The 14,990-nt window shown below is 35.8% G+C and overlaps 1 protein-coding gene across 22 annotated transcripts in view; it reads right to left on the minus strand.

The window, feature by feature from the left end:
* The window catches only part of CADPS2 (calcium dependent secretion activator 2), a 549,410-nt gene that overhangs the window by 242,143 nt on the left and 292,277 nt on the right, over positions 1 to 14,990 (minus strand). For all 22 annotated transcript variants that reach the window (XM_082399988.1, XM_082399986.1, XM_082399984.1 and 19 more), the window contains one exon: positions 101 to 240. In XM_082399988.1, coding sequence (XP_082256114.1) covers positions 101 to 240 — 140 coding nt within the window. The remainder of the gene's footprint in view (positions 1 to 100; positions 241 to 14,990) is intronic.

The following is a 14,990-nucleotide window of genomic DNA, read 5'->3' on the forward strand; positions in this document are numbered from 1 at the left end:
CTCCATGTGAATGTCTGATATATTGGCTCTCAGTAAAATGACAAAAGTGATACAATGAAATCCAATAATTCAGGAGAAAAACATCTTCAAGTACACTCACCCACTATGTTTCATATGTGGTGGTTTATCCATTCGCACTGCCAATTTGATTTTTAAGTCAGAGTCCTGGCTATTTTTTGGAACGATCATTCGGTGCAACTCAGCTGACTTGGAGCTATTAGAAGTTGGGTATAATATCACCTGTAAGGGACAAAAATAACACATTTAGGTGCATAATACAGAATGTCTAAGGAGTAGAACTGAAATCTTTTCTATACATTTTCCTGTTTGAAAAGGTGGTGTCATGCCCAAATGTGTCTAATAAACCATTTCACTCCCACCACAGCAGATGGGTTTTCAATACAGACTGGTTTATTTATTTATTTTTTGACAAATATGTGTTTTCATATTATCACATAACGAGTTTTCTTCCTGTGTCACTTCATAATGAATTAATAGCACGGTGGCTACAGTTGAATTGACAGTTGAAAAATACTTAATAGACACCTATAATTTCAAGATCACTCTAAACTCCTCAGAGCAAAGAAGTTCAGAAAGAAATATTCTTTGAAATTACAAATAGCATGCTCAAAAAGCAAAACCAATTATTTGAAGCAGCAAAATTATACCTCATGTTTTAATATTTTCATTGCAAAGCAGTGTTAAAGGAAATCAACTCAATTAGAGATGGAAGAGACTGATCGTCGCACATTTTCTGCTCTAGATCAATATCAGAGAAGGATTTTTTTCCTGACTACATGTTTCCAAAACTATAAAGATGATATTATGATGACTGAAATAAAGTAATTACTTTTAATAAAACTGCTAAATTATCAAGTCGTTATTTCACAATCTCACATTCCACAGAGCCAACCCAGGAAAGAAAAGCTTACTCTTCAGATGTTACGTACCATGTAGATTTAAAAAAAAAAGTATTTTCCCCTTTTAGTCAGTCATGACACTACTTAGACACAGCCTATATTCAAGCCTTAATGAATATTTTTAAATGGGAGCACTATATTCTGAAGGATAAAATGAAGATATGAAATGCAGTACATCATATTTTAAGCCATTTCTTATTTTAAAGCAACGTGAAAAGTAAAAAAGTTTTAAGTTTCTAAGAAAATGAAAGAACTATAAACATGCTCAGGTATGATTAAACGTTTTCAAAGCACATCATGGCAACTGAATTTGACATGCTCCGTCAAAAAAAAAAAAAATCTTCATTTCCATGTATAAGTGAAAATATGCACGAAGAAATCTTCAGGCAAGGCTCTTTCTCTCTCTAGGAAAAACAACATAGTCATAGGCTCAACTTCCAAGTTGTTAAATATATCTACTATTTAGAGACTTTTCTCAAACCTATCCATAGCCAGGTTCAGTCCAGCATATCTACACACTTAAGCATATAAAGGCTCAGCCAAGAGCAGATTAAACGGCATTTGTGATATTTTCAAAAATTATGATCAGATTCTAGAAAGTTCTTTTTGACTGCGGAAATAGCCAATGGAATATTTTACAGATTCTTTCTTAAACAATAGTAAAGGAAAATAAGTTAGTAATTTCTGGCTCAAACCAGCAGACAAAGGTATATCATTTTCAACTCAGAAGGTGATTCCACAAGAAGAGTCAAAGACTAAGACAGAGCTATACATCCTCTGTAGCTCTTACTGCTATTTCCCAGCAAGTCTGAAATGCTTTTTCTATTTCTCCCTACCCCATCCTTTTTAAAAAAATTTGGCACGAACCACCTACAGACTTTATTCCTTTTTAATTCTTCTTTCTATGTTCATATGAAAATTGGTATTGTTCCAAACTCTAAATGTCATATACAGTAAGAGAATATTTAAATTAAAACTTTCGATAATTTCTCATTCTCTAAATGCCAATAATGGGTTACTGAAAAAGGTCCCAAAATAACTAATTGCAGTTTATCCCCAGTTAAGGATCATCTCAGTACTGAACACCATCATTTCTGCCACATTTTAATTTTCTGATGGGTACCTCTAACTGAAGTCGGTGGAAGGATTTACTGCTTATCTCTGTTCAATTAAACATTTGAGTGCTTACTATGTGGGGACACAGAAAGATGAAAGAATATGGATGACTCCATAAGGAGCTGATAGTTTCTTCTTATCAAAGCTAAAAACTCAGATAATATCTGGTAATATCACTTCTTTCTCTTGCCCTTCTATCCCTAGGGTGTGCAGCAGTTTTCCAATATTGTTAGTCTCTGGCTTTATTCACCATCGTTTGTTTGGCTTCTCTGTTCTATCACATATGTAGCTAACTCCCCGTGCTAAATTTCCTCCATTTGAATGACCTGGAATTTTCTGTTTTTCTGGACAGACTCTAATAAAGGCATAAACACTGCCACATGTAACAAATGAAGGCCCAGAGATATGAAATCTATTACTTCTAAAAATGGTACTGGTGAAGAAACTCTGTTAAATTGTTACCAGCTTCCCAAATTGTACAAGCAGAAAGTGATCACACCCCTTTCCATGATTCAGCCATGGATGGTAACAGACAAGGAAGAAGCACCCAAATGTGTAGAGCCCAAAGGGCCAGGGAGAATAAAGGACAAAACAATTCTTTTCAGATGCATAATAAGGGTCTAATCAAGAGACCCTGAACACTGTCAGGCAGGGTGCCTTCACAGTGCCTGCCACGCCAGCATCTCACTGTTCTCACCGGACACGTATTGCTCTGTATTTCCCACTTCACCTTTTTTCGAATGGGAAGCTTCATTGTAGCTTTCCTGCCCCCTGCTCCACTGCTATATGTTGGACTTGTGCTTGAGCAGGGTGGGGAAGGGAGATGGAACAGCAGGCGGCTAACACGAACCCTAGTTCATTGGGCACCAGGATGCAAAGAGCCACAGCTGGACCTGATTGAGATGCTGGACTTTGAACTGGAAGTAAGGACAGGATGAAGCTTTGGGTTGTTTCCCTTGAAGTAAATGCATTCTATGGGTAGTTGGAAGGGTAAGAGAATTGTTGTTACCTTGGCTATAGGGATGAGCTATGGCAGATCATCTAACTGTTCACCAGGATTCATGCTTTCCCTAGTATAGAACTGGTGCCAAGAAGCAGCTAGCCAGCCATATTTTCTAGCTCCCCTGGCATCTAAGTAGGGGCATATGAAAGTTGTAGCTAATGGAATATGAAGAAGAGTGGTAAATCGTTTTGGGGAATGATGATTAAGATACAGAAGTGAAGAAGGTATGTCTTCTTCACTCATCTGCTAGCCAAATGGAGAGGACTCCAATGATCTAGAAAATGAGAGAGCCATAAGAGGGAAGAAACCAGAGCCCTGAATCACCACACGGAGGAAATCTACCCATCTATCAGGAACACCCATAATAAACTGTTATACAGGCACTATCGTTTTAAATTACTGAAATGTTGTCATTTGTTACAGCATTTAGTAGTATACCAACTAGTACATGAACACAGGGTTTTGCTGCATAAGACTTGCACAGGTAGTAAGTGCTTGAAGACTTTTCTTTCACAATAAGCAGATAAACAGTTCTACTTCAACAGGACTTAGTTCACGTTCAGAGAGGGATGTCTGATGTTGATGGTACAATAATTAGAATACTTAAGAGACATAACTTGCTAAGGATTCTTCTTGTATTTTAGGTTCACACATAAGTTAAATCATAGCTCTGCACAAAATAGTTAGCTTCTTACAGAATTTAGCAAAGTAGCTTGTTCTTTGCTATTCATTTCTTAACTTTTCTACACGTATTTCTGCTTCTTCTAGTCTTTTAGTTTATTTTGGTCACCAACACTTTAAATGCCTTGTCATTTAGCATAACACAACACATTTTATGATTTATCTTAAATATAAAGCCAATGTATCTTCTTCATAATAAAATGTCAACATTACTTTCCATCTTTGCTAAAGTGTAATGGAAAACACAAAATGTTTTTTTCAGGCTTTGTTTAAAATTCTGTCAGATTTAATACAGAGGAAGAAAAAACTTAAAATGAAGTGTAAAAATACATATGTACATAATATCTAGAGTAATATGGGGTTCAGAAGGATCGTTCTCTTAAAATATACTTGTACAAACTGACACCCTTACATTATTTTTCTTCTATTAATATACATTAATTAAAGCCAAGCCATGTGCATCTGTACATATACTACATTATTTGAACTTTGTGGCCTATGAATTCACGACTTTCTAAATTTCTAAACTGTTTCAAAACTAAAAACCTAAAAACTGGAACAATCTAGAAGAACTGAGAGGGAGCTAGGTAGGCTCTGGGGTGAGGTAAAGAATTCACTGCCTTGTCCCATAAATCTCTCTTAGTCCAGAGGAAGAAAAAAAAAGACCACATGACTGCAGCAATTGCACTATGGTCTTTGAGTAAAATAATAGAGCTACATTTTTGGTATGAATCTAGCTCAAACATAGGTGCAATCAACAATTCTTAAAGGAATCAGGACAGACTTCATAGAGGAATCACTGCTTCATTTTGGAGTCTAAAAGAACACATAAGATTTATAAGATATTATAAGATACAATATACAAGACACAATAAAAGACACAGGGAAGGGACTGATAAAGACATGAGGCCATTGGAACTGACCCACCCTTAGAAAGTAGGCACACAATCCCGATGCTGACATTCTTACCACTACCTTTGCTTCTCAAGCCCTTCCCCAAGGGTGACTGGTCAGCTCTTTGTTCCCAGGGACCTATCCTCAGTCAGTTTCCACTGCTTGCCACCAAAGGAACTTCAACCAATACAAATGTTCATGACATTTTCTGCCATGTCAATTCTCTACCTTATCAAAAGGTAAGGGGAGAGCCCTGTGGAACAGTAACTTTTAAGGGTTAAGAAAAGGAAGAGAACTCTATAATCAAGACCAGAGGCCAAGGAGACAGAAGAAAAACGAGAAGGATGGGATGCACTACATTCAAGGCAGAGAGTATTTCGGGGACTAGGAAGTGGCCGTCAGTGCCAAATGACACTCAAGAGGTCAAGCACGGTAAGGAAGGAAAGGCTACTGTTTGGTTTAACAACAGAGAGGTCACTAGAGATCTCAGCAAGAGAAAGTTTAGGTGAGGCCAGACTATAATGGCTTGAGGGATAAAGTCTGTGAGAGGAATGGGGGAAGACATCACTTAATTCTTAAGTGAACAAGATGGGGCGAGATAAGCAAGATCGTTTTGGCTGGAAGGGAGATTGTGTACAAAGGCGGGGGTGGGGTGGGTGGTAAGGATATGGCCACGTAGACTGAAGAGGGTAAGGAAATGGGAAGGTTGTGCTGATAGGTGAGATCAGAAAGGAAGAATGGGGATAGATTGTAAAAGCATAGGTTTTGCTAAGGAGTTTGTATGTTATCCCATAACGTGTAATCGAAAGATGCTTCTAAACCAGAGAATGACATAATCAAAACGTCATACTCTTGTGTAAAGGATAATCCCTGTCTATCCAGCTCTATACATTCTGGAGAGGAGTCATGTGTAGTCAAGTGTCTTAACATCCAATTAAGAAATGAAATGGCCTTAGAAATACATCTTTAAAACAGAGTAAGAAGGGACTGAAAATGCTTTTAGCTGGAATGTTTCAATTTGTGACTTAAAAAAAATTTTTTTTTTTTTTTTGGTTAACAATCAGATGTCCTTGAGGCATAGGGTATTTTAAGGAAATGTCCAAGGGATCATCACTCCAGATAACTAGAGCTATCTCTATGAGAAACCTTGACTTTTGGGGTTCAGTTGACATTTTTCGATCTTTCTCTTTCAACTGACAAATTTTACAGTTTAGCAAAGATTCATGACAACTATGCCTTGTGAACCTTTTAAGTACCTTCTTGAGAGCTTAGAACCTTGAGAAAGTATGTACAGTGAAAGGAGCAACTGAATTTACTTCATTTCAATAAATTTTTATTTAGCACATGTTAATAACTAGCATGTATTTTCTCCAATGTCAGAGCCCTGTATTTTCACTGTATGGAGAAGACGAACTGGATGACTTTTCTGAGAGAAATCTACAATACATCCTTCTTAGTAACATTTTCCAGTGTTTTAATACACCTGAGGTTTCTTAGCCTAAATTATTTCTCCTTTAATGTCATTGCTTCCTGTCCTACTTGGTTGAAACAAAGAACACCTGCTCACTTTCACCAACACAAGGCTCTCCTGTATACTGAAAGATTAGCATTAAGTCTTCTGTGAACCTTATTGTCTGTAGGCTAAATCCAGTTCCCTTTATTTTCAAAGCTGGAAAGAATCCTAGAATTTACAATACAGAACTGATCAAACTCCCAACCCCTTAAAAATGTGCCGATGGCCTGACAGAAAATTACACATTTCCTTCCTTCTGTATAATACTTTTTTTTGTTTTTTTAAATAAGAAAAGCCTTTAAAAAAATGAGTAAAAGAAGAAAAAGGAAAGTATTATCTGATATCTATATATTTTTTCTTGGCATTAGCTTGTTAAAAAAATAGAGGTAATAAGCTTTGTTATTTGCATGATGGGGGATGGAGAGAGCATGAAAAACAAACATCAAGGTGTATAAATTCTTCCTAAATCTTTTCTTGCATCACTACTTAATAATGAACCACGGTATGAAGGGGCTCATGGAATGCATTTAGCAGAGTATGCTCCTTGAGGGCAAGGGCTCATAGTGATACCTAGAGTAATTCACCTGTGGCTGCTACTGTAATTTAAGCCAGTATCTAATTAAGCCATTCTTTTGTTTTTGAAATTGAAGTATAGTTGATTTACAATATTGTGTTAGGTTCAGATGTACAGCATAGTGATTCAGTATTTTTGCAGATTATATTCTATTATAGGTTATTATAAGATAATGGCTATAATTCCCTGTGCTATACAGTATATCCTTGTTGCTTATCTATTTTATATATAATAGTTGTATCTTAATCCCATACCCATAATTTGTCCCTCCCTCCTCCCCTCTCCCCTTTGGCAAACACTGGTTTGTTTTCTACATCTGTAAGCCAGTTTCTGTTTTGCATATACATTAATTTGCATTATTCTTTTAGATTCCACATACAAGTGATATCATATAGTATTTTTCTTTTTCTGTCTGACTTATTTCACTAAGCATAATATGGTCTAGGTCCATACATGTTGCTTCACATCCTAAACTAGACACTTACCAAGTGTTTGTTGGATAGATGGGTGGATGCTTAGAGAAATTAGAAATAAAAATGCAAACCGAAAATTGATAACTTCATTGAGGTGAAAAGAGAAAAAGGCTTGCCAACTAAAGTACCGCCAAAACTTGCTAACAGAAAATGACAGTAGCAAAGGCCAGAATTGGTACGCCATTTACTTGCCAGTCTCTAAAAATTTCTGAAACTCTCATCTTTCCACTTCTGGACTGTAACGGGTGGAATAATTAGTCTCCCCAAAAATGCCAAGTCCGAATCCCCAGAACCTGTGACTATGTTACTTACCTGGCAAAGGGGAACTAAGGTAGCTGATGGAATTAAGGTCACTAATTAGTGGGCCTTAAGAAAGGGAGATTATCCAGGTGGGCCCAGTGCAATCACAAGGGTTCTCGGAGGTGGAAGAGGAAGGCAGAGGAGTGACGAAGCAAAGTGATGTGAGAAACACTGGACCAGCCATTGCTGGCTTTGGAAATGGAAGAGGACCATGCATGAGCCAAACACAGGCAGCCTCCAGAAGCTGGAAAAGGTAAAAAAAAACAACCTGCATTCTCCCTTTTAGGTCTTCTGGAAAGGAACACAACCCTGCCAACACCTTAATTTGAGCCCACCAAGATTCGCTGTGGACTTCTGACCGGCACAACTGTAAGATAATAACTTTGTGTTGTTTTGAGCCACTAAGTTTTCGGTAATTTGTTAAAGTTGCAATAGGAAACCAATACACAGCCAATAAAAGCTGCGATTTGATTACAAAAACACTAAATTTACCTTTTAAAAAATTTCTTCTGCTACCTGTGTGATTCAAAGATTTTTACAGACAGATTTCTATCATTATCTCTGATTACTTTAAGATGTTTTTGGGTGTGATTATTTCTGTCACTTTCCTGAGGTATTCTGCTTGTATGAAATCTTTTGAAAAAACTCTCTCACCTAGTGTTAGTTAACTTAAAGTTTTCATTTTCCTTACCATAAAACAAAAGAAAAAATTGAAAAGGATTCATAATGAGACAGATTATTTTGGCTACTAGAATGAAGACCATCATGCATATATTTCTAACAAATTTCAAGTTCCATATACCCAAATGATCAAGGATTACATCTTCTATTTCAGTCTTCAAGAAAGACTTTGAAAGACATAGTCAAATTTGTCAAGATATTTTTCATGGCTCAATTAAAGATACTGGCCTTTACTAATCTTCATATATCACTTTTATTGCTTGTAAGTTCTCGATTTCATACTTCTCCTTGAGTGGAGCAATATATTCCATCACAGCTACATCTGTGTCTTTAAGACTTATCTAGACAGGAAAGCATTATTATTCTTGATCTATTCCCCTCAGCCATAAATTATGAATAGCAGTAACCTTTATATTTCCTTACCAATAAAGTTTCTATTAGAGGACACTGCATGAGTAGCTTTATCGTGTTTCTTTTTACTAGTCTGGTTATAATAATGCCTGGCATTTATAAAGGACTTTTCAACTCAGTGCCTCAAAGTGCTTTGTGAAATTTAAACTAATTCTCACATCACCCTTAATAGATAGGCACTGCTCTTGTTGTGTAAATAACTTGACACTGAAGTTAAATGAATACCTAAGGGAAATTACTTCAAGATAACAATAGACACTTTCAATTTTACATACCCTCCACAACACATTCCCTTCATAATTTCACATACATTATAATAACTAATTTAGCTTTGTTCTCACTCTTTGGTTATTAAGTACTATAAGAACTCTTAGAGCCAAATCAATTTTATTTCTGTCAATCCATACATAGGATGGTAGGATGGAAAGGAGGAAGTTATGTTAATGCCTAAACTTGGATTACTTCAGCTGCAATCCTTAAACCGAAGACAATTATAGCAAAGTGTTTGGGAATTGACTAATTTACAGATAAGTGTTGGTATTTTTATTAAAAACCAACTGCCACCCTGAAGAGTGAACGTGAATTATTATTCTTCATTTGAATAAGAAATCAAAGCAAGGTCTAATAATTACAATCTAACCATTTGCCAAAATGATAAGATTCATGAAAACCTTCCCAATTTGTCATTCTGTATGTATACAAACTAGTCAGAAGTCCTTTAAAGAATAGAAAAGGAAGATAGGAGAGTAGGAGGTTAAGAATTCCTGGTGTTACATTTTCACATGCTCCAAAGAACTGAATGAATTTAGAGAAATATGATAAGATGGAAGTAGTGGGGAATAAAGGTCAAGGGAGAGAGGTTCAGTGACTTGTTCATGCCCTCTTGGCTATTACGGCAGAGCCAAGACCAGAATCAACGTCTTATGGAAGCAGGTTTCAAACTTTTCAGTTTGTGATGCTCAACAACCAACTAATCTGAATGTTGGACCTTTGACCTAAAGAATTTATTTTTGACTCATACAATACATAAAATAAAAACTAGCAGGGAATAAAGGTACTTAGCTTTTCAGTATCAGTGCTAGAGACAATAAAGGTGGATATTCCTAAGAGGCTTTGTATAGCTCCCAGATGCACAGGGACTTCTTAATGCAGTAACTAAAAGAAGAAGTTAGTAATGGATGTCAGGATGTTCCAACCTGCTTCTTCTATATATTATAACTAGGAGATGGGCTGAACATCCTAGAACCTCATTCTTGCTATAGGATCCAAACCATGTATCATTCCACAATTGCTGTTTCAGCTTATCACTTGGTTAGGGAGCTCAGGTGTTCAAACAAAAGTGACTCATTCTACTGTCTACTATAACTCTGCAAAGGAGAAATGAAACTGAAACTTCAGGAGATTGTTCATTTGTTCATTCATCCTTCCAACAATAACTGGACATGTATTGCATGTCAGAAACTCTTAGACAGGTGCTATTGCTGAAATAATATGTCCTATGCCTTACCTTCAATGGGAAATGGAGATATGATATTGTAAGGCTCATAAACTACACATGAAGTGTTATAATATCATTTGAAGTTAGACTAAACATAAGCAACACTTAAAATAACAGTTACCAATAATAAGCAAACAAAGAAGAAAAAATGGAACCATAAAAAATATTCAATTAGTCTAAAAGAGGAAAAAAATGGAGGAAAAAGGAAATAAAGAACATATAAGACAGAAAAAACAGCTAAATGACATATTTAATCATATCAATAATCATATTAAAATACAGTTTAAATACTGGTTGAAAGGCAGAGATTGTCAGATTGAATAAAAAAATAAAGACCCAATCATATGCTGCTTCAATCAACATATTTTAAATGTAATGAAACAAATAGATTACAGGATGTAAAAAGATATAATACGCTAACACTAATTAAAAGAAAGCTGGGATAGCTAAGACAAAGAAGATTTTAAACCAAAGTATATTACCAGGGGTAAGGAAGTTATTTCATAGTGACAAAGTGGTCAATTAATGAAGAGGAAATAGGAATCCTAAATATTTGTGTACCTAATAACATAACTTCAAAATACAAGCAGCAAAAAATGATAGAATAGATCCATTATTATACTCAGGTTAATACCAGTCTCTCAAAAATTGCTTTTTAGAAAGTAGATACAAAAATCAGTAAGGATATGGAAATAACAGTAACTTGAACTATCTGACATGTATAAAACTCTACTGAATGAAAGAATATGCAGTCTTTTAAACTGTGAATGTGGAACATTCACAGGATAGACCCTATTATAGGCTATAAACTAAGCCTCAATAAATTTAAAAAGGATCCAAGTCATATAAAGTATATTCTCTAAGCCCAATAGACTGCAATTAGAAATTCATAACATAGAGAACTCCAAAAAAGCTCTCACATATGTGGAAACTAACACAATTTTAATAACCCATGGGTCAAAGAAATCAAAATAAAACTTAGAGAGTATTTTGAACAGGATGAAAATGAGAAAAAAATATAAAAAATCTGTGGGATGCCACTAAGGCAATATTTAGGGAGGGTGGCACTTAGAGCACTAAATGTCTATATTAGAAAAAACAGATTTTTCTCAAATCATTGGCTTCAGCTTTAATAGAAAAAGTATCATGAATTAAACTCAAAGTAAATAGAAGAAACAATAAAGATTAGAGCCAAAATAGATTAAATAAAAATCAGCAGAAGGAACTTTATCAATTTGATGAAGGGGATCTACCAAAAACCTACAACTAATGTTATACTTAATTTTCAAAGACAATGTTTCTTCCTTAAGATCAAGAATAAGACTAGGATGTCCACTTTCATCTATTCAACACTGTATTGGACATTCTAATAAGTACAATAAGACAACCAAAATAAATAAATAAAAACATCTAGATTGGAAAGAAGAAGTAAAATTGTCTTTATTTGTAGACAACAATATTGTCTATGGAAAAACAAACAATCTACCAAGATACCAGTAGAACTAGTAAGTGAGTTTATCAAGGTTGCAGGATGTTAAATCAATATAGAAAAGTCAATTTACATTTCAATATACTAACAATATCTAAATTAAAAAAATTAAAACTAACAAAATGATGCCATTTAAAATAGCAACAAAAATATGAAATACTCAGTGATATCTGGCAAAAGAAATGCAAGACCTGATCACTGAAAACTATTAAGACATCACTATGGGGAATGAAATAAGACCTAAATAAATGGAGGGATATACTGTGTTCATGGATCGGAAAACTCAACTTTGTTGATCAACTCCCAAACTGATCTACATATTCAATGCAGATTTCTTACATATGGCACCAAAAGTACAAGCCATAAAAGAAAAAAAATTGGACTTCATCAAAATTAAAAACTTCTGCTCTTTGAAACACACTGTTAACAGAATGAAAAGACAAGCCAAATTCTGGGAGAAAAATATTTACAAATCATAAACCTGATAAAAGATGTGTAAACAATATATTATGGTCTTTCCAAACTTAAGAATAAGAAAACAAGTAACCCAATTAAAAACTGGAAAAATTTCTGAACAGATTCTTCATCAGAGAAGAGGTACAAATGAAAAGTAAGCATGCAAAAAGATGTTAACATGATTAGTACTAGCTGTTACGGAAGTATAAATTAAAACCATAATGAAGTAACACTACACACCTATTACAAATAAGGAATTGGTACAGTGTGTACATTGAATAATCGTTCTATCTGGGACCGAGGCAGCCCTCTGTTTTTCTGAGGAAACTGAAATGTCAACTTCTGCTACTATAATCACCCACATGGACCCATCATGGAGGATGCCTATTTATAACTTGCTCTTTTAGTGGTGAGAATGTAAGAAAATGCTTTCCTCTACCTCTACAGTGAGGATGCCAGCCAACTCCTCCGAGAAGGTCTGAGGGAGACTCACTAAGGAACAAGTAATGCACGTTATCAAAGTCTCCTTTCCAAGTCAGACTCAGGATGGTAAGTCCTCTCTTCTAACACTTCACAGCATGTAATTAATGACCCAGACGTAATCAACTGCTGCTAGAAAATATATCTAGAAAGACTTTGCACCATATAGGAATGATCTCTGGCCCTTCACCTGTCTGTGGTCCCTTTCTTGTCACTGGAATGGCTTCTGAGATATGACAACAAAGGCTTGTGACAAATGGCTACATGACAGGACTAAAGGAGGAAGGAGAGCTTTTCTGTGATTTTTAGTTTCAGAAAAGGTATACCACTTGTGAGAACTACAAAAATAAAAGTCTACTCTGTTTGAGGAGGTGAATTAGACATATATGAAATGCAAATGAATTTCCATTCCATTTTGCAGCAAATGATATTAATTTGCTGGCTAAAATAGCAGTCATTGAGTACCGGCTCTTTCAATGAAATTGGACATTAAATTTTGCTTTCAAATTGAAGTAAAATGCCTATGATTATGATTTCACTAGCAGTTTCTCTAATGCTTTTTTGATTCATATGTAGATGAATCAAATTTATATAACGCTGGAAAGTTTAATCCTCAAATATAAATTTTGTCTGAGTGAAGGGAAGGCCTAAAGTGATTTGTAGGCATTTAACTATATAATTATTTGTGAAAAGTCAGAATTGTTAGTCAATAAAACATCTGTAGTCTATTCCTGATCTATTACTCTGTATGTTGAAATAAGTTCTGTGATGACTGCCTGTAAACCAGGCAATTAGAGACATGTTTTAAACTCTATAGGTCCTAACCAAGATGCTTGAAAGATAATAGTACATTTTAATGGAATCATCTATTGAGCAAGGTTAATTTATCTTAGTATTGAAAATGCACCTGAAATTTCCATATAATATCAATATTTACATTTGTAAAACATGCATAATGATTGTCACTCTGAATTATTAGCTATGAACATCTCCATATTAAGAAATGTTTACTAGAAGTACAGATATTGAAATATTATTTAATCAAATGAGAAAAAAGGATAACGTTCTAGCTCCACTGCACCATAAAGGAAAATAGATTCTGATTTATACACTTCTCCAACCTCAGGGAGGCCAAAGAACCAGCACCCTCCTGTGTAGACTGATGGTGTAGTACCAAGGCCACAAACTTAGAGTGTATGAATAGACAATAGGTTCTTTTTCTAACAACTGTCAGAAAGAATGTCTTTACAGCAACACTCTAAAACTAAAAAGTTATTTGGGTAGAAACTTCAAAAATCCATTTTGGGGACTTCCCTGGTGGCACAGTGGTTAAGACTCCGCCTGCCAATGTAGGGGACACGGGTTCGAGCCCTGGTCCAGGAAGATCCCACACGCCGCGAAGCAACTAAGCCCATGCACCACAACTACTGAACCTGAGCTCTAGAGCCCACAAGCCACAACTACTGAGCCCGCGTGCCACAACTACTGAAGCCTGCGCTCCTAGAGCCCGTGCTCTGCAACAAGAGAAGCCACCGCAATGAGGAGCTGGCGCATCGCAACGAAGAGTAGCCCCCACTCGCCGCAACTAGAGAAATCCTGCACGCAGCAACGAAGACCCAATGCAGAGAAAAAAAAAAAATCCATTTTGGACTCAAGAACACCATTTGGCAGGTTAAATAGTACCCAGGAGTACATTAATTCATCCTGAAAGACTCAATGGAAACTGCATTGCTCACAAATAGATGTCTTGTGGGATCATTTAGATTCTTATATGGCTATGTTACAAAAGCCCTGCTTTTAAATTTTTGCGGGGACAATTGATTATGATGATCTGTATAAGTTTGGGTGCTTAACTGGTCTACTATTTACCTGCTAGGACATACCCATAATAAGAAAAATTCCCTGTTCTGTCTCGAGGTATTCCCTTAGCACCCAGTGGAGGGCTGGCCACCAACTTGGATGAAAAATCTCCATATGCCACCCCCGTTTCCCTAAATAGGTATTTGCATCTGCCATCTACAAACAAAATCTGCATGCCAAGCATTTGCCAAAGAACATAACCTTTAACTGCCTAATGCCTATTTAAATTTGAGCTATCATTTCACAAAACTATGTGCTACAATAGATTTTTTTTTTATGTGTTACTAGTTCTCAACCCTGGCTGCACCTTAGTATCAGCGATACTATTTGTGCCAGTGCCTCTCAGCCCTGTATGCACATTATCAGCTCCTGAGAAGTGCTTGAAATTCTCTTTCCTGGGCTCACCCTAAACCAACTAAAAGTGTGAGCCCAGACCTTGAGTCTTTTCAAACACTCCCCGAAGTAGTTCTTATGTGAACATCCAGTTGAGACGCACCATCACAAATGAAAGTAATAAAAGCAGCCAGACAGTACCCTAATAAGATTCAAATCACTGTATAAAAATGATATAAAATGACTATGCATGAATTGGCTTTAGCTTAAATAATATTCAGCTCCTGCTTTAAGTCATGAAATTAAAT

The sequence above is a fragment of the Balaenoptera borealis genome, assembly GCF_965194805.1.
Source record: "Balaenoptera borealis genome assembly, chromosome: 7".
Classification (NCBI taxonomy): Eukaryota; Metazoa; Chordata; class Mammalia; order Artiodactyla; family Balaenopteridae; genus Balaenoptera; species Balaenoptera borealis.